General features: G+C 35.5%; 1 protein-coding gene across 1 annotated transcript; it reads left to right on the top strand.

The window, feature by feature from the left end:
- The first annotated feature begins 6,864 nt into the window (after nucleotides 1-6,864).
- On the top strand, nucleotides 6,865-12,648 carry LOC126708898 (vacuolar protein sorting-associated protein 32 homolog 2-like). The gene is made up of 7 exons (XM_050408902.1): nucleotides 6,865-7,238; nucleotides 8,768-8,867; nucleotides 10,462-10,547; nucleotides 10,724-10,815; nucleotides 11,027-11,141; nucleotides 11,227-11,421; nucleotides 12,382-12,648. The coding sequence occupies exons 1-6, from the start codon at nucleotides 7,167-7,169 to the stop codon at nucleotides 11,416-11,418; spliced, it is 657 nt and encodes a 218-aa protein (XP_050264859.1). The 5' UTR covers nucleotides 6,865-7,166; the 3' UTR covers nucleotides 11,419-11,421; nucleotides 12,382-12,648.
- Nucleotides 12,649-21,564: the final 8,916 nt, after the last annotated feature.

Raw genomic sequence — 21,564 nt, forward strand, 5'->3', positions numbered from 1 at the left:
ACCGTACCTGGATCTAGACCGAGACACTCAAAAAACAAAAAAACCATCATCACATACACCAACAATCCCAAAAACACAACCACTAGCAGCCCCGCCACGTAACCTTCCCTCAACCCCGGCGACAATCCCAAACACAGTCCCTCTTATGACAATAAATGAGGTCATCAATGTACATCAATCCAAGGCAGATTGGCAGGAAAATTGAACATTTAATGCCCTTAATGGTCATATATCTAGCACAATAGAGGCAACCATTGAAAAATCCAACATCAAATACGACATTGATGACAAAGAGAAAGAATTAAACCCCCCCCCCCACACTGAAACCGATGGCCAGCTGGACCTAAAGCCCAAAGTGCAAACCCAATTCATCCCAAACACTCTGGGGTCGCTCATCAATGATAAGCCCATCACCGACCCACAAAGCCAACCCAAACCTATGCCAACCAAATCAATGTGGGTTAGAATTCCACGTGAGAAACACAACAGCCCTAATGACGTGCTCATGATTGAAAGAAAACACAAAAGAATTGCTGAACCTAATGAAGATGGCCAACCCATAAAGAAACTCTCAATGCCTTATGAGGAGTCCCCAGAAGCTTTTCCAACGGCAGTGGCTGCTAGGCAGCCCCACTGGCAACAATGAACACCATAAGTTGGAACTGTCATGGTTTGGGACGACCATGTGCATTTTAGGAACTCACCGAAATGGTGAAAAAATACTCTCTCACAATAGTCTTTCTCATGGAAACAAAAGCAAAAGACAACTGCGTGAAGAATTTAAAGGCAAAACTTCATCTAGACAACGTTCACTTAGTCTCTAGACACATTACAGGTGGTGGCCTTGCACTGTTTTGGAGTAGAGACATCAACCTACATGTGCTAGCTTCATCCCCATCACACATTGATGCAGTGGTGAACCCAGGAGTGGATGACGCCTGGCGGTTTACGGGTTTTTACGGTAACCCTGTAATGGCCAACTAGGAACACTCTTGGGCACTACTAAAACATTTAGGCCAAAAAAATGGATCTCCCTTGAATTTATGTGGGTGATTTCAATGAGATTGTTAGAGCAGAAGAGAAACTGGGTGGAGCAATGCGCCGAGAGAGAGAAATGATTGACTTTAGAGACACTCTTGATTACTGCGGATTCTAGGATTTGGGTTTTGTGGGTACACCGTTCACATGGTGTAACAATCAGTTTGACAATGCAGTGACATTGATTAGATTGGACAGAGGAGTTGCCACTAACCCATGGATTCAAATGTTCCATCAACCTGAGTTCATCATATCTTAGGTTCGCTCTCGGATCATAGCCCACTGTGGATTTGTACTGACAATGAAAATGCTTAGTTTTACAGGAAAAGGAAAACATTCATGTTTGTAAGTGGTTTGGATGAGAGATGAAGGGTGTGAAGCTGTGATAAAAAACTCATGGTAGGGTCATGTCATGGCAAACCCGATGGGCAGATTGGTTAACAAACTAGAGGCATGTCGTTTATCCCTTCAGTCTTGGAGTAAACTCTCATTTGGCAACATCCGTCGCATGCTACAACAAAAGAAAAAATTGTTAGTGTAGGCGGAAGCAAACTCCATGAATGGATCCAACCATTCCTAGGTGAAATTGTTGAGGGTTGAGGTGCATGATTTGATGGTTAAGGAGGAGTGTTTATGGCAGCAACGGTCAAGGGTAAATTGGCTGAAAGCGGGGGATCAAAACGCAGCCTATTTTCACAGCCGAGCAAACCAGAGAAACCAAAGAAACTTCATCTCCAAGCTGGTCCTTGACAGTGGGGAAGTGTTAGAGGAAGAACAGAAGATTGGTGAGGCATTTGTGCACTATTTCCAATCTATTTTCCAGTCAGCCAACACAGCCGGGTTTGATCCAATCCTTCAAGGGATCGAGCCGAAAGTGACAACACAGATGAATGCCGATTTTACCCGTCCTTTCATAGCCATTGAGGTGAAGCAAGCTCTCAAGCAAATGAAACCCATTACAACCCCTGGCCCGGACGGTATGCCCCCAATCTTTTATAAATCTTATTGGAATATTGTTGGGTCCGATGTTATAAATGCAACCTTATCTGTGTTAAATTCTGGAATCATGCCTCCAAACATAAACCATACCTTCATTACCCTCATTCCCAAAACAAAATCACTGACAAACCCAAAAGATTTTCGCCCCATAAGCCTATGCAACATCATGTATAAAAATAATCTCAAAAACCATAGCCAACCGACTTAAAAAAAATCCTCCCTAAACTTGTATTCGAAACACAAAGTGCTTTCATGTCAGATTGTCTCATATCTGATAACATCCTTATTGCCTTTGAAACACTACACCATCTAAAAAATAAGAGAAAATGCAAAATGGGGTTTATGGCTTTGAAACTTGACATGAGTAAAGCATACGATAGGGTTGAATGAGAATTTTTGGATAAAATCATGGAAAGATTGGGATTTGATGCTAAATGGAGAACACTAGTGGGCTATTGCATTTGATCTGTCTCTTTCTCTATCATGGTTAATGGAGAACCACATGGATTTTTCCACCCAAGTAGGGATCTCCGTCAAGGAGACCCGTTATCACCTTACTTATTTCTTTTATATGCAGAAGGTCTTCATCCTTTGATACAACAGGCAGCTGACAATGGAGAAATACGAGGGGTGTCTCTTTGTAAAGAAGGACCAAAAATCACCACTTGTTCTTTGTGGATGATAGCTTGCTCTTTTGTAGAGCAAATGATACGGATTGCCAAACGGTGATGAATATCCTTACAAAGTATGAAGAAGTGTCGAGACAAAAAATCAATCGTGGCAAAACACAATTGTTCTTTAGCACAAATACACAAGGAAATATAAAGAATAGGGTGAAGGACTTGGTGGGGGTAGAAGAGGTGACACAATATGAAAAATATTTGGGTTTGCCATCATTTGTAGGGAGAGCAAAAAAGGAAACCTTCAGCTATATTAGAGAAAGAGTGTGGCACAAAATCCAAGGTTGGAAAGAAAAACTCCTATCACAAGCGGGCCGGGAGATCCTAATCAAATCAGTCATCCAAGCAATGCCGACCTTCACTATGCGGTGTTTTAAACTCCCTAAGAATTTATGCAAGGATATTGAAGCATTGATTATAAAATTTTAGTGGGGGTATTCGGGTGAGGCAAGAAAAATCCATTGGATAGCTTGGAAAAAACTTTGCCTACCAAAACTACATGGTGGTTTAGGGTTTAGGGATTTGGAGAACTTCAACCTAGCTCTCCTAGGCAAATAGATTTGGAGATTAGTTCATAACACCAATTCCATGCTCTATAAAGTATTCCAAGCAAGGTTCTTCCCAACTGCTCGGTTCTTGATAATGGGGTAAAAACTAATGGTTCATACGCTTGGCAAAGCATTCTCAAGTCGAGGGAGGTGGTCAAGCAAGGGGCATATTGGCGGATTGGGGATGGTACACAAATGCAAGTTAGGGATGATAAGTGGCTGCCTGATATGTCAACCAAACACATCATCTCTCCACAAAAAAAAACCTCCCTATGAATGCAAAGGTATGTGCTCTTATTGATGAAGATGACCCTAGGTGGATAAAAGAAAGGGTAGTCCATGAATTCCTTCCCCATGAAGCTCAACAAATACTAGGAATTCCTTTAAGCTCAAATCGGGCCCCTGACCTACTCATTTAGGCTGGTACAAAGTCATGTAGATACACGACAAAGAGTGCATACAAAATGCTAACGTCTAAGCATGAAACTTCCACTCCTGGCACATTAGATACTTCGGCCCAAACCAGTTGTTAGAGAAGAATTCGGTCCCTGAGTGTACCAAACAAAATCAAGCACTTTCTTTGGAGAGCTTGCCATGAATCACTGCCCACCAAGAAGAATCTACCGATCAGGAATGTCACATAGAATGCACTATGCGAATGGTGCAATGAGGAAGTTGAGGACTTTGTTCATACCTTGTGGGGTTGCCAAGTACTAAGGTGTGAGAGACCGCGCCCCCGGCCCATTTTTATAGGATGTTAGGCCAAACCCACGTGAATGGGTGGAATCGTGTTATTGCCTCTCAAAATGGAGGTTCGACTAGTTATATTTTTCCCTTTAGATTAAGGGTTTTACAATGGAGTCGCCACTTATTTAATTATTGGAAAAATAAGAAAACCATAATTGAAAAATTCCTTATTTTATTAATTTGAAATTGAATTTACATTGATCATAGGAAAATTACATGGCTTTATTTCCTAGTTACAATCTAAAAATCGAAAATTACATGGATAAACATTTGATCTACTAACCCTTGATTTAAGCTCGGAGGCTATGTTACAAGGTGGGAAGGTGTTAGGCACCCATCTTGCCCAGTGAAACCGGTCTTTTAAACTATGGTGGCCAACATTCATATCATATCATCCAATATGTCAATCAATTTACATGTTGAATTTAATGTGTGTGCATGTGATAAACCCTAATTCAATTTATTAAGTATTGCATTTGGATTGAAAAATAAATCCTAGTGAATGTGTGTGGATGGTGATAACCTAGATTCAAGGATTTGAAAGAATTATTAAACAAACATGTTTTTCATATTTTTGATGTGGATTTAAGATTAAATCTAGTGATATGCATGAACATGTGATGAACAACTAAGAACATGTGAAGAACACATAAGAACAATTAAAAACATTCAAACATATTCAAGGGAATTATCATGCTTTAATCTTAAATTATCATCATGGCAACATAAACAAACAGTTAGGGAAGGGGATTATACCTTCATGCAAGATCCATATGGTGGAGGAGGGGACTCTTGATGGAGGTCCTAAGGGTGGAGGAAAAGAAGAGCTAGGAGAGGGAGAGTGAGTCTCACTCAATACCTTGAGTTTCAGGAAGACCGAGATATGACAAGACTACTCAACTTCAGTAGAACTTAAGAGAAGAGAAGGGAGAGGGTTTTTTGTGTGTCTTGGAATGAAGGAGAGGGGGGGTTTATATAGTAGTGGTGGAGGAAATATGAATGGAAGGCCATTTAATGAGAGTTGACAAAGAATCATGAACCTAGACCTCATTTTAGCCTTTGGGGAAATATGGTGCATTAAATGTGGAGATTGATGAGAGTGAAGAGCAAGCAAAATTCGGTTTTACCGTAGCTGTTGTAACAGCCTGTAAAGCCAACTTTGAAAAATCATATTTATCTCAATTCTGATCAGAATTGTCTCATTCTTGTGCTTAAATTGAAGCCTCAGATGTTTAGTTTTTTGGAAAATTAACTTCATTCACAGATTCAAAATATTCTGAGAGATATCGATGAAATGGTGAGCAGAGGTCATTTGTTAGAAAATGGTTTCAGCACAATTAACATTAATAGGTCCCAAATTAGCTCCCAATTAACATTAAATGGCTCCAATCACTCCCATTTCAGAATTAATTGGTTCCAAATTTACTCTAATTAAAAGATAATTGCACAAATTACTCATTGAATAATTAATGTTTAACTATCTAGTTAATTGGTGTGTGCAACCCTACTATAAAATGTAATCCTAACCAGTCAAATTATGACACATCATCGATCTCAAATTGATTATACTTATAACCAATTGAAATCAATTGTTTATAATCACATATAGTCAAACTCAATTTGTGATAGTACATCTCAGCCATTAAAACTTGATTTGATGATAACTTTCAATCTAATGGTCCGATTAGGACTCATGACCAGTCGATTTGATCGTTACAATATCAAGATCATTTTGGTGAAATGAGATTAAGGATCTAATGACTAGAATCAAGATGTATATTTTCAATGTGAAATTACCCTTTTACCCTCCATGTGAGGTTAAATACGGGTTGCAAAATAGGGCGTCAACATAAAGGAGGTCTGGTGGGATGAAGAAATCCTAAGAAATCAGCTCTCCATGCGTTTTATGGATTTTAGAGATCTGTGGATTGGTATTACAAATTTAGAGGAACCAAAATTGGCTGAACGGTTCGCTTTCCTTGCATGGAGTATATGGAATAAAAGAAATGCTACAAGAATGCAAGCATCTTCCCTTCCTTTTAATAAGCTGTACTAGGACATGCGTGACAGATTAAATGAATACCAACTAGCACAAGAGCCACCCATACCCGAGCTCATGACCCCAAGTGCAACACAATGGTACCTGCCCTAAAGTTCACAGCATAAAGTCAATTATGATGGGGCCCTGTTTATAGAAATTTGGCAGGCGAGAATTGGAGTAGTGATTAGAGACGCTGAAGAAAGGGTTTGTGGAGCTCTCTCGAACAGAACAATGCTGCCTAAAACTGTGGAAGAGGTCAAAGCCATGGCCTGTAGAACAACCGTAAGGTTTGCTCTAGAGTGTGGGCTCGAAGAAGTGGTGTTTGAAGGGGATTCTAAAACAATCACAACTGCTATCAACTTGACTTCTCTATGTTTCAGCTCGTTTGGTCACATTCTGGATGATTTTAAAGCTTTGGCTTTGAATTTTGTATCAGCAACTTTTGTTTACGTAAAAAGATAAGGGAATGTCGTAGCTGATAAACTGGCTAAGGCTTCTAAACATATACCTTGTCCCCATTTTTGGTCAAATGACATCCCTAGTGATGTGTAACAACTTGTAATTCATGACAGCATTCCTTTATCAATAAGAAGTATCGACTCGATTCTCCCAAAAAAAAAAAGAAAAAAAAACCTTGCTACGAGCATGACATAGCATTATATAACATTAAAAAACCGAAAAACATGACTTTACCATTGACGGACCATATATAACGTCAATGCTAACGTGACTATTAGTCTTTTTCCCCAACAAGACAAACAAGCAACAACACACAAAACCAACATAGTTCTCTTACATATCTTCCGACACTCAACAAAGACTCGTCCGTCACATTAACTCCCTTCACAGCCCGTCACCAAAACCCACCCACCTCTTTCTTCGATAATACCAGTCTTACCCACCCACGCCAAGTCTCTCCCATATCGACACCTTTCTCACTTCGAAGCTTTGAACCCCCACAAATTTCTACCTTTCCTTCCGTGTTCTTGATCGGTCAAAAATCACTGATCAACCTGTTTGATTTTTGATACTGTTGCAGCGTTTTAAATTGTTTCTGATTTTGTTGTTTTCAGAAATCAGAGAGTGTTTTCTAAGCACCGAAACAGATCAATCATGTTTCAGCGAATGTTCGGAAAGCCTAAGCAGGAAACCAACGCCTTAACAACGTTGGACAAGTTAAACGAGGTTTGATTTAGATAATTCTTTACTTTTTGTTTTTAATTGAAGGTTTTTTTTTTTTTTTTTTTTTTTTTTTTTTATAAATTTTATTTTAATAAATTTATGGGGATTTTTTTTTTTATAGAAATTGATGCTCAGGTGCATGTTATGACTGAATTTACATTAGGACTTGATTATTGTCAAGTAAGAAAGATTAGAAATTTTGATTATTGGAATCATTGAATTTGTTTTTTAATACTTTTTTTATTGGAAATATAGGAATCTGAAAACTTTAGGTTGTGCTAATATGAAAATTATAGTGATTTACTTGATTATATGGTTCTTTGGGTCGAATGGAATGACAAAAAAAAAAAAAAAAATACATATAAGGATCCTTAGCCAACTGCAAAATTTTGGGACTAAGATTAGATTGTTTGTTGTTGTTTAGTTGATTTATATGGTTTGCAAACATGATTGGTGGAAGAGCATTTGTTGCTACTCATTCTCAACAATTGGCTGCCTTTTACAAGCTGCTATGGGCTTCTTTTTTTTATGTCTTCCCTAGGGGTTTGGTGGGTTGTTTGGCTATGTGAATTTTCCCATCGTGGCTCTATATCCGTTGATGTTTGATAAAGCATAAGACTATTGTTTACTGATATTAAACTTTGGGAAGATTGCATGTTAATCTCTTGGGCAAGCTTTTGGGGTTTGAGTATTGGAAGCGTAAAGGGTGGTGAAAGGCTGAAAGCATAAATTTTGGGTGGCTTGGGGGCTAATTAAACACTTAGCACTTCCAAATTCAAAGTAGGGTTTGACATGGTTTGCACCAGTTCTGAGAAATCTAAATAGCTTCAATGACTTATTGTTTTATGTTTTGTTGTCCATTGGTGTGTTGTTCTGGTTGGTTTTTGCTCTTTGCAAATAATAGAATCGTATATTATCTCCTATGCTTGTTCTCTCTCTCTTTTTAAGAATCAAAGTAAACTGGAAAGTGTGTTACATGCAGATAGAATTCAGTTCAGATATATATTTATACTAATAAGTGAAGCATTTTTTGGCGTAGCTTCTTGCAAAGCCCTAGTCTATATGTTTAATAGAGTAAGGGAGTGATTTAGTGAAGCTAGTGGATGAAGTAGTCCACAAAACCAATTCCTCTATGTGTTAACCACGAAAATTCACTTATGGATTGAGTTGATTATTTACCTTTGCCACCACCTTCATCTCTCTTAACTGTGCTCCACCACAGGTGAATATAGACACACACATATTGTCAGAGAGTTAGTAGAGACATGACCCTAGATAAGACCAAGTGGTGTAAAAGAATCCTGTAGTTGACCCAGGACTAGTTGAATTGCGACGTGTGTGAGACCCAAAAAAAAACCCCCACCAATGGCCTACTGTGTTTATGTGTGTTTTATTTGCCACCCCCTGGTTATTAGTTTGCGCCATATAATGATAATTGACCCCTATCCTCTCTCTCTTGTTTCTGTTTTCTGTAGTTTCTATTTTAATTAAATCAAACTTCTTTGCTAAGTTTCTGTTTTTACAATGTGCAGACACTTGAAATGCTAGAGAAAAAGGAGAATGTCCTTTTGAAGAAGGCTTCTGCAGAGGTTGAAAAGGCTAAGGAATTTACTAGAGCAAAGAACAAGAAGGGTTAGATCACATAACTACTCATGAAAAGAAATGCATTTTTAGGGGTTCTTTCAGATCTTTATATATTGTGCCTCTGTTGCTAATAGAAAGTGCAGTTACATACTTCGTTGCTTTGACATGGTTGCTTGTTTCATATGTATTTCATATTTTGGGGCATTTAGGTTCTTTATGGAAATGCCATTATTCCAGAATATAAAGGCCAGTATGATCTTCTTGTTTATGCTGCATAATTATTTTTTTGATGACCCGATACTTACTTTTGGCAGATGTGTATTAAGTTGCTGTTGGTTACAGGATGTAGTTACTCACATGTTAAAATGCCCCTTAAACCAATAATTCATGCAGCTTGGTTCTCCATTATACTGATTATTGATTATCTTTAGTGGAATATTTTCTGCAATGGAATGTATTGTAAAGATGATTATTGTTTGTGATCATAGTGACAAATCAGTTAGGACAGCACTTGTCAAAACAAAAACAAAGTGTTAGGACATCAAAACTTCTGCACGGTTGCAGAATTTGCTAAAGATCTGTAGTTAGTTGATTTCTACGTGTTGCATTAAGCCAACAATTTTGCACATGGAATGTAAGTTTAGTAAAAGTTGAAATAGAGATGAATTGAGGAAGGAGCGGTAAAACTTGATGGTCAAGAGATACAAAAGAGTGAGAGCTTTCGATATCTTGGATCTTTATTTTATAAAGATGGAGAGATCGAAAAGTTGTGAATCATAGGATATGAACAGGGTGGATGAAGTAGAGAAGTGTGCCTGTTAAGTTAAAAGGGAAAATTTTATGAGATTGCTATAAGACCAGCTATGCTTTATGGTATTAAATTTTAGGCTGTTAAGAAGTAACATATTCATAAAATTAGTGTAGTTGAAATGAGAGTTTTAAGATGGATAAGTGGAAATACATGGAAATATAATATTCAAAATGAAGAAATTGCTAATTAGCTTAAAGATAGGGGTGGTCCCTATCGATGAAAAGATGATGGTTTTAGTCATGTGTAGAGGAGAGCAATTAGTGCACTGTTAAGAAAGAGTGAGTTGATTCAAGTTGAGGGAATGAAAAAAGTAGAGGAAGACCAAAAATAACATTAGTAAAAATAGTTAAAAATGACAAGTCAATTAGGAGGTAACAAAGGTTATAGCCTTTGATAGAATAGAAAGGAGGAATAGAATACATGTGGCCAACCCTAACTAATCTTGTTGAGGATCCATAGCCGAGTGCCGACCCCTGAAAATTTAGGACTAAGACTCTATTGTTGTATTGAAAACTCTCTCATTTTCTTCTCCTTAAGATTTTTCTCTCTAAATTCTTGTTTTGTAGGTTTTCAATTATCTCCTAAGGATGATAATTTGCTTTAGGTGGGAAACCATAATGGATGTTCCTAACTGTATGATTTGTTGATAAGGATCTTATATTATGTTGCTTCTGCTTTCTGTTGCCCTTTTGGTCTTAGGAGAGACAAATTGTTTGATTTTATGAAATTATTTCCTGTTTTGGTCATTAATTTTTGAAGATTTATTGCACAATCCTTGCACTTTTTTCATTGGTTCTGAATGCTATTTTATGCCTTATTGCTGTTTTTCAGCTGCAATACAGTGTTTAAAGAAGAAGAAGCTTTACGAACAGCAAATTGAACAGCTTGGAAATTTCCAATTGCGCATTCATGATCAGGTACTGTTGTAATGTTTTAAAATGTACTCACCAAAAAATAAATTAATTTAATCAAATTTAGGTTGTGAGAACACACTGTGAGGGCCCTTCTTTTTTTAAATTTAAATTTAAATTTTGTGATATATATTTTTGAGGACCTTATTTCAAAATGAATATCTTTTGGGTTTGGGTTTCAGATGATATTGTTGGAAGGTGCTAAAGCTACAACAGAAACTGTTGATGCATTGAGAACTGGAGCAGCTGCCATGAAGCAAATGCACAAGGCAACGTAAGTGGCCTCTCAATAGAATTCACTATTCAGCACAACTTAGTATTGCTGGTCCATCACTGCAATTATGGACAATGATTTGAATCCAATTAAGTACAAAACTACTTTTGTGTTTTCCGTAAATTATGTTAGCCTACACAAATTCATTTGAAATGCAACATCTTATTTCATTCTGCCCCATTTGTGTCTGATGTGACATTTTATTATATAGGAATATTGATGATGTGGACAAAACAATGGATGAGATCAATGAGCAGACTGAGAACATGAAACAGATTCAGGAGGCACTCTCAGCACCCATTGGTGCAGCAGCTGATTTTGATGAGGCATGTTTTCAAGTTTTAGTTCTTATATCCATTCTATGTATTTTGTGAATTGAGAAGTTTGAACTATTCCACTTCACTTTTTCAGGATGAATTGGAAGCCGAACTTGAAGAACTGGAAGGAGCTGAGTTGGAGGAACAGCTTCTTCAGCCTGCTACTACTGCCCCTGCAGCTCCAGTCAATGTCCCGGCAGGCAGGCAACCAACCCGCCCTGTTGCTCAGAAGAACAAAGCTGAGGAAGATGAGCTTGCTGCATTACAGGCAGAGATGGCACTCTAAGAGGTCATTTACTCATTGTCTTAAGCTGATCTTTTATTTTGCCAATGTGATCCTTTGTTTTCATCAGTGAAGTAGTGATTCACTTAATTTTCATGGAATAAGTTTCTATTGGAACCTAGAAATATATATATATACACACACACAATTTTTATTAGCTGCTGTTCAATTTGGGTCTTTACACACTTCATGGAAACAATATCATGTTAAAGCATAGATCTTCTCTTTTAGAGTGGTATCATTATTGAAGCCAATAAAATTTGTTTATTTCTTAGCATAGAAGTTGAGGCAAACTTGCTTTTTCTATGACATGAATGAATGCTTCTCATTGCAACGTGAGAAAGACTCCTTGCAAATAGCATGAATAATAGATGTGGTCGACATATTTATGTTTTTCAAATCAGAGAAATCATGTTTTTGAAAGCACTTCAATGAATTCTCACACACACACACACATTTATAATGTGAGGGCCTTTTATGTCTATGAAACATGTGCTGAAACGCTGATTACAAGGTCAAACAAGCAATATTGCATAAGTGACCTCTGAAACTTCCAGCACTGCCTTGAAAGAAACTTCTTTTCCTTCGTTAACTGGTATTTGAATGAGGTTTAGTTAAGCTTTTTCTTGCCTAGATTGAGCTCCGTTGCTCCTAAATTTTGGTGATTTTGGTGTTGGCTTACTCCACCTCAAATCTATGTTCAACTTTTTTTTTCAATGCTAGGCAACTAACACAGTGATTTAAGTTATATATGTGAATTGATTGTAAATCAAATTGAATAAATTTTATCTTTCAGATTAGTCTCCACTTAAAAAAGAATAGTCCCATATTAGTACCTGGGATCGAGGTGCAAGTAATTGGTTTTGAGAGTTGGTGATGTATCTGAAAATTTTTAGGTAGTTGTACAGATGCTTGTTTGGGCACTCCAGTCCATATTATATGACTGTCATGTTGCCATCTTTGCAGTTGGTATTGCAAAGTGGGTGAATATCATTTAAAGGTTGAAGCTGCTGCATAATTGAGGCTTGAGGCTACATTTCCACAAGAGAAATCGAGAAATTCTCCTCATCTACTGTTTGTGTATATGGCTTAAAGTATATCAGGTTCTATCTATAATTTGTAGTTTACCTCGTTGTTTTCAGAACAAATGTGGCAGATTCCTATCAAAAATTATATTCTCGTAGGGTTGTGACATATTTCATATATTTAAGAAATAAATAGTGTGTCATGGCATGTACAAAGCTTTCCTTATTGCTTTAATTGCCAAAATCATGGAGTTTGGGAGGTTTGGTCCACACCCCCCCCCCCCCCCCCCCCCTTTTTTTTTATTATTCCATGTAGTCTTTGTTTTGGCTTATTAAGATTAAAGTACACTTTTGAGTTTTGACCCTTAAAGTTTGGGATTGTTTATATTTTGGTATTCTACGTGTCAAAATTTTCATTTTAGTTCTTAATGTTAAATTCATTTTTGTTAATAGCCATACAGTCCATTTTTGTTAGTAATCTAACTATGGATTAATAAGTTTTTCTTCAAATAGCAATGAAATGTCTGCAATCCATAACATTTTAGAGCTGATATTGCATGAAATAGTTAAATATGAAGGCTGCTTAACGATTATATTATAAACAGAAATGGATGATGGTAGCGCCAATTAAAAACAGCTTCAAACAATGAGGACTAACTTAAAAATTTTGAAATGTAAATGGTCAAAATAAAAACAGCCCTAAACTTTAAAGGTCAAAAGTGTATTTTAGTTTTTTATTATTTATTTATTTATTATTATTTAAAGAAAGTACTTCATTTTTTAAGGTAAAGTGTTCTCAAATAATTCCATTTTTTGAAAGTTCAAAAATCAACTAATACCAAATGGTCGCTAATCATAATAAATTGGCAGAGTTTTTATTTTTTTTTTTTATTTTTATAATACAAGATAAAAATTCGCAGAGTTTCGATTGCTCAACATATAAGCAACTTTAAATATACCGTTTTCATCTCATTGAGTTCAAAATTTACTTAAAAAAAATAGCATTGTCAATTAAGTCTGGTGTTTGTCATTTAGAACATCTCTGGTACTTGTTCTGAAGCCCCCTTTCAATTTTGTTCTCTTTGATTACTCTCGTCTTTAGTATCTACCACCCCTGCTCCACCAGTCACTTCAATCTCATTTCGAGGGATTAAGGTGATGTTTGGATGAAGAGAGTTTTGAGTGATATCATCTTGTTTTCATAACTCATGATCCAAAACTGGTGGGATCCACGGAAGAGCACTTGTTTGGACTCCATGATTCATGATCCGTGACTCGGTTTCCATTACTCAATTCTCTGATTTTTGAGTTATGAGTTTTTTTTTTTTTTTTTGATAAGTAAGAAAGATATATATTAAAAGCTACCTCGTGAAAACATAAGGCAGAACAGAAAATACAGAGAAGTAAACAAACAAAAAGAGAGAAGAAAAAGAAAAAAAAGAAGAAAACAAACGGAGACAACAAAGAGCAAATTAATTACAGAGAAGAGAACAAAGGAACATAGGGATAGAATCACTAGAGGTGAGTCCCCAAGTCCTAGACCAATCAAAAAGAGAGCCACTAAAGAAAGCGAGCAACTGGTCATCAGACTTGTCCCTATCCTCAAAAGTATGCCAATTACGCTCCCTCCAAATATACCACATTAGGCACAACGGAGCTAGATTCCAAACGCCAGAAGAGTGCTTTCCAAACCAATTCCACCAACCGAAAAGCATATCTGCAACCGATCTTGGTAAGACCCAAGAAATCCCAAAGGATCTAAAAACCAAGCTCCACAACAGATAAGCTTTGTCACAATGGAGAAGCAAATGATTCGCCGACTCCCCATTACAACGGCACAAAATGCACCAATCAACAAAATCGAATCCTCTACACCGCAAAATATCCCTTGTAAGAATCTTCTCCCAAGCCGCAGTCCAAACAAAGAAGGAGGCGTGAGTAGGAGCCTTAGCCTTCCAAATACCTTTCCAAGGAAAGGTAATAGGCAGGGAGCTTCGGAGCTTATTGTAGAAAGAGCGGATGTCAAAAATCCCTTTCTTCGACAATTTTCAAATCATGCGGTCTCCTTGCTCAGATTGAGGTAAGTTAGAACCCAGGGTTTGAAGGAAATCATCCACCACACCCGTCTCCCAATCATTTGGATTTCTAAGTAAAAGAACCTTCCAACTTCTTCGAGCCTCAGTCCCCAAACGTTCAAGAGACGAGGCCACCGAAGCCTCTCTATTAGAAGTAATCCCATACACTATCGGGAAAGATAGATGGAGTGGTGAGTCCCCACACCACTGGTCCGTCCAAAGCTTCACTCTATCCCCCACCCCTACCATAAACCGGATGTGTTTGCTAAACACCTCCCAACCTTTTCAGATACTTCTCCATAAGCCACACCCATGAACACCCCTACCCAATTTGGAAGACCAACCCCCCCACTCTTCCCCAAACTTCAGAGCCACCACCCTCCTCCAAAGACGAGTCTCCTCAACCCCAAACCGCCATAGCCATTTTCCTAGTAAAGCTTTGTTAAACGTAGTTAACTTCCTTATTCCCAAACCACCATTAGCCTTAGGAGCACACACCTTATCCCATCCCACCAAATGAAGCTTGGAATCACCCCACAAGAAGTCCCTCTGAATCTTCTCAATCTTATTAGCCACATGCGAAGGGATGGTAAAAAGGGATAAATAGTAAGTAGGAAGGTTGGAAAGCGTACTCTTAATTAGCGTCAGTCTACCACCTTTTGACAAATACAACTTCTTCCACCCGGCCAACTTCCGACTAATTTTTTCTAATATAGGATTCCAAATAGAAGGAGACTTATAGGAAGCCCCCAACGGCATACCAAGATAGGTCATAGGCAAAGACCCAATCCGGCAGTCCAGAATCTCTACCAAGGCATGAATATTGTTAACCTCCCCTATAGGAACCAACTCGCTCTTCAAGACATTAACCTTCAAACCTATGACAGCCTGGAAACAAAGGAGAAGCATTCGCACATGAAGGATCTACTCCACATCCGCATCACAGAAAAGAATAGTATCATCCGCAAACAAAAGATGCGAGACACACTCCCCTACACCTCATCTGCCTATAGCCTGAAAACCCCTGATCAAGCTAGCACCTTCAACTCTTTTCATCATCCTACTTAAGACCTCCATCATAACTAAAAACAACATAGGAGATAGCGGATCCCCTTGTCTTAGGCCCCTCGTGCTCCCAAAAAAGCCAGTTGTTGCCCCATTAATCAAAATAGAAAACTGGACAGTTGAAATACAAGTGCGAATCCAACTACACCACTTCTCCCCAAAACCCATTCTCTTTAAAAGGTCTAGAAGAGCCTCCCAATTCACATGATCGTAAGCTTTCTCAATGTCTAGCTTACAAATAACCCCCGGGATCTTACTCTTCACACGACTATCAACACACTCATTAGCAATAAGAACTAAGTCAAGAATCTGTCTGCCTCCCACAAAACTATTCTGAGACTCAGAAATTAATTGATCTAAGACCCATTTCATTCGATTTGCCAAAACCTTAGACAAGATCTTGTACAAGCTCCCCACTAGGCTAATAGGCCGGAAATCTCGAATATTAGAAGCATCATTTTTCTTGGGAATAAGAGCTATAAAGGTAGCGTTCAAAGATCTCTCAAACTTACTGTGCTGATAAAATTCCTCAAAAACTGCTAGAACATCCCTTTCCACCACTCTCCAGCATTGGTGGAAAAAAGCCATAGAGAAGCCATTAGGACCTGGAGCTTTATCTCCAGCCAGCTCATTAACAGCTAGAAGAATCTCCTCCTGCTCAAACCTCCTTTCTAGCCAACCCCTCTCCAACCCATCTAGCTGATCAAACTCCAAACCTTCCACAAAATGCCTCCACTCCTCTGACTCCTAGTACAAATTTTTATAAAAATTTACTACCTGAGCAGCCACCTCGGAATCCTCCTCATAAATCACCCCGTCCACCTCCAAAAAACTCAGATGATTAAACCTTCTACGGGAATTAGCCACCTTATGGAAGAATTTAGTATTATTATCTCCTTCCTTAATCCATAGCATCCTTGATTTCTGTCTCCAAGAGTTATGGAAATTGAAAACACATTTTAGCTGTTTTCAGTTTCCATAATTCATAACTCAATGACATTTTTGTAAATAAACACACATGGAGGGACGCACAGTCGCACCTTTTGACCTTTGACTTTTTTTTTATTCATTTCTCCTCTGGGTTCGGTCTTCTTCTTTTTTTCTTTTTTCTTTTTCACTGGTTCGGTCTTCAATTCTTCCTTCTTCCATTTTTTTTTCACTGGGTTCGGTGAGTTTGGGTTTTTTTTTTTTTTTTTTTTTAATTTTTTTTTCTCACTGGGTTTGGTGAGTTTGGGTACTAGGGGTTGAAGGAAAAAAAAAAAAAAAAAAAAGTAAAAGCTGCACAAGGTACAGATATAGGGCCCACAAATAGTTGAAAAATATTAAGTGATGACAAGTGAGTGATGGTGTCAAACGGGATGGGGTGTTTTAAGTAATGAGTGATGAGTGATGAGTGATGGGTGATGAAAACTGAGTGATGAGTGACCATTTTTTTAAACCAAACATGGCCTTAAGTCCTCTTATAACTTATTGTCAGCACTCAACAATATACTCAAGTGCTCCTATTATCAGTTCCATAGTTAGTATCGAAATTTTACTTTTTTAAGTAGCGGCTAACTGCAATATACAAGAAAGTTTGAGATAATTGATGTGTGTCTATATATATATATGAATTGGGTTCGGGTTACACTTGGTGTAACTTTAAGTAATGTTATATCACTTAATATTTTTTAATTGGACGCAAATTTTGACAAATCCATCAATATATTACATTATCTTCGTATATTTTCTATGCTTACAAAATTTCAAGATAATCAAAGATTAATAGCCATATCATCAATTAATAGTTTAAATTCAAGTCTTTGTAGTTTAAAATAATGCATAAAAAATGAGTTTGTGAATCGAAAGATAATCCGATTGGCATGAAAATTGGCATGCATATTAAAAACATATAGAACATGTAATTCAACGGTTTGATTATCAAAATATGAATTCAATAACAAGTTATTTGGTGATGTAACATTGTTTAGAGTTACATCAGGTGTAACTTGAATCCAATCACATATATATATATATATTATATAAGGATAAATTAAAGAATTTGTAAGGAAGAACTTAAATTAATTAGAATTTGCTCAATGGTGGCTTCTTGTAATCAGTCACTGTTAAAATTATACTATTCTAGTCCTACTCTCTCATATCTAGAAAATCTAATTTTTTAAGAGAACATTGTTTAATATATTGTCTTTCAAATAAAAAAGACTACCGACTTTTCAAATAAATGTTTATTAAGTATTAAATTTTTTTTTTTTAAAAAGATCATATTTTAAGACATTATGTGTGCGTTTGGAAAGCACGTTTCTACTTTCTAACCCCACGTTCACGTTAGCCTTTTTTTGGCTAGTACCATGGCACTGTTCATGGACCAGTCAAAGCGCAAAAACGCATGAACAGTGTTTTGCCTTTTTAAAAATATTTTGCTACAGCAGATCTAGAAAATCTAATTTTTTAAGAGAACATTGTTTAATATATTGTCTTTCAAATAAAAAAGACTACCGACTTTTCAAATAAATGTTTATTAAGTATTAATTTTTTTTTTTTTAAAAAGATCATATTTTAAGACATTATGTGTGCGTTTGGAAAGCACGTTTCTAGCCCCACGTTCACGTTAGCCTTTTTTTGGCTAGTACCATGGCACTGTTCATGGACCAGTCAAAGCGCAAAAACGCATGAACAGTGTTTTGCCTTTTTAAAAATATTTTGCTACAGTGTTTTCAGTAATAGGTTTTCAGTTTTCAGCAAATAAGCAGTATCCAAACAGATCCTATATTGACTTTTCAAATAAATGTCTATTAAGTATTAATTTTTTTTAAAGGATCATATTTGAAGACATTTTATGATACATTATATTCAACTAATCGAGTAGGAGAATTGTGAGCAGCCTAGTATTTGAATTAAATGTCCTGTGCAATGCCATGGTAATGTGGTATTTAACAAATATTGGTCATACAAAGCAATATATGTATATAATAAAATGTTTTTTTTTTTTTTTAGAGAGTTTCAACCTATGGTGTTCATTCTTGTTAATAACTCTTTATTATTAAACCAAGACACTAATCGGTATTTGGTGTAGACGAGGATTGAACTCTAGATCTCTTATTTAACTATTAGAGACTTTACTAATTAACTTAACTAGAAGTCTGGAACCCACTAATAAAAATTATTCAATATGTGAATAACTGTGCAATTGTGCCAATTGGGTACCTTTTATTTCTTCATTGTTATTATTCTTTTCATATTATGTCACTTAAATTGTTCATTTACCTTTCTTATTTAACATAAAGATTTTTTTTTTAATTCTTAACTAACAAAAGGGCATTATAAATATATTAAAATAACACAAATTGTGGATTATAAATATATTAAAATAACACAAATTGCACTCCCCCCCTAGAGCAGTTGCAATATCCTCTCTAAACTACAAAGCTAAGAAATGCCCCCGAAATAACTATTGATAATAAACATTTTGCTCTTTTATCGTTAGGATTCTTGTCAAATTTTACGAAAAATTCAAATTTCGACTAAATAATTTTTTATTTTTTACTTTCTCTTTAAATTGGAAGAAAATTCTGATGATAGGAGTTGGGGGGAATGGGCATTTGCCCATAATTTACAAATTATGCAACAAAATGCTTCTATTTTGAAACTATTTAGTAAAATACTTGTGTTTTTTAAACTCAATTTTAACAAAATCGAGTTATGTGTAAAATTCGATATCCTCAAAATCGAGTTATATGAATATTTTTAAGTGGAACTCGATATTAGTAATATTGAGTTTCATTTATTTTTTTAAAAAATTTTAAGTGGCAAAATATGCATAGAACTCAACATTGCTAATGTCGAGTTTCAGCTGTAACTTGATTTTGTTAAAATTGAGTTTCAAAAATAGGAACATTTTGCTAAATAGTTTCAAAATAAGGGCATTTTGCTTCATAATTTGTAAATTAGGGACAAATGGTCATTTTCCCTAGGAGTAAGGAGGGCTAAAGTTCTTATTATCAATAGCTAAAGTGGAGTAGCTCAATTTTAAAGTTTAGGGTACATTGCAACTATACCATAATTAAAAGTGCAATTAATTCTTAGAGTTTTTAAGAATACTACTATAGGTAAAACTATCTTCCCAAGGTTTCAAGAATTTTAAATTAATATTTCGATTGAAATTATAGTACTAAAAATTTGAAATAAAATAAAATAAAAATTTTAATTATTTATTTTAATCAGTTATCACCTTTTTGTTTAAACCAAAAAAAAAATCAATCAATCTTACACTTTATGCATCTGTCATATAACTTAGGATAATTTTTTTATCAACTATTTTATTATTCAATTTTGATGATATTTGTGAAATATTTTTTTAGTTTACATTTAAACATGTTAATTAATACCAAAATCATATGGGCATACTATTAGTAATTACTGAAATCTGCCCATTTTATGTGATAAAAGCAATTATTTTTTATATTTCACTTTAAGTAAAACAACCAAGAGCTATATATATATATATATATATATATATATAGTGAAAATTTTCGTACAATCATGTGTTTTCTTGCTATTATCTATCATTATTCCATCCACCCATGAAACCAGGTGCAACCACCCGTGTCTCTCTCTTTCTCGCTATCATTACTACATAGGATCAGAGTCAATGACTTGAAACCTCACACATGCTAGATGTTATTGTCTAAAGCCTCTTTGAATATTGATTTTTTTAGTGAATTGAGTTATTATGGTCACGTTCAAATAAGATTGTCATGCTTGGTCCTCTTGTCCATTTCATTTAGCCAAAAAAAGAAAGAAAAAAGAAAAAATACATGCATGCGAGATTGTCCTATTGAAGCATCAAGCATGCATGCCAAAAACACATGCTTACAGTTACAATGTACAATCTATTGAAGGATTTCGATGACAAAGGCCATATTTTGGTCTGGCATAAAAACTTGAGTATGTATCATGCCTACAAATTAATAAACACATATAATAAGGAATATTCATTCATTTATGAATAGGGAAAAGAATATGCCGGGAAAAAAAATCCTTGGAAATTCGCTTAATAAAATATAAAACCAAATAATCATACGTTAAAATATCTAAATTTAATTGTTAATTAAGAACAAAGTTATCGAGTTGCTCTTTTATTAAAAGATTGTCACTTTCATTGACTTGGAAATAGGTGTGTTATATACAACAAAGCTGAATGGGATGTACCATCTTAGCCATCGAAGAAAATAGTTATTGACGAATTGTTTAAAGGTTCGCATTTTTTTTTTTTTTTTTTTTTTTCACCCATGCTATATTATAGGAATCTTGGAATCACCATGTGTACACTGCTGACTGCACCGTATAAAACATGTTTTACTTATAAAAGTTGCAATTGATTTCAGTAATTAATTTTCACTTATTCATACTTGTAGACTAACATGGGGCCTATTCCCTTCTTTTGATAACTAGAGCATAAAAAAATTGGGCCAATGCCAATAACTTTGTAGTTTTTTTTTTTTTTTTTTTTTTTTTTTTTTTTTTTTTTTTGAGAATAAATAACTTTGTAGTTCAACACTTTAAGTAATTCATATTTCATGAAAGTATGATTTAACAAATTTAATGAAAATATATTTTTTTTCTTTCATTCAAACCCTCAGATATTCCATTTAACAAATTTTATGATTTCATATATATATATATATATATCTTTATTTAAAAATTTTAATATGATGTTAGTATTTAAAAAAAAATTATTATTTAAAATAGAAATTTCATTCTAGCCTAATTTATGGTTGTGTTAATGGACACCATAAGGTGCCCGTTAACAACTTTTTTTACTCTTTTTTGGTAGTTTTTTTTGTCTTTTATGTAGCTTCATGTCATTTTCTTTTCCAGCTTTATAAGTTGTGGGGTCAGCTTCATAGAGAGAAAAAAAAAATTAAAATAAATAGTAAAGCTATTTTTATGTCTTTTTCTTTTATTTATCTAATTTTTTATTAAGT

This window comes from Quercus robur, chromosome 2 (assembly GCF_932294415.1).
Source record: "Quercus robur chromosome 2, dhQueRobu3.1, whole genome shotgun sequence".
Classification (NCBI taxonomy): Eukaryota; Viridiplantae; Streptophyta; class Magnoliopsida; order Fagales; family Fagaceae; genus Quercus; species Quercus robur.

Bases quoted from the DNA above. Each gene is read 5' to 3' on its own strand.
- LOC126708898 (XM_050408902.1), top strand. From the start codon at position 7,167: ATGTTTCAGCGAATGTTCGGAAAGCCTAAGCAGGAAACCAACGCCTTA. The intron at 8,868-10,461 runs GTTAGATCACAT...GCTGTTTTTCAG, and splicing joins TAGAGCAAAGAACAAGAAGG to CTGCAATACAGTGTTTAAAG. The intron at 10,548-10,723 runs GTACTGTTGTAA...TTTGGGTTTCAG, and splicing joins AATTGCGCATTCATGATCAG to ATGATATTGTTGGAAGGTGC.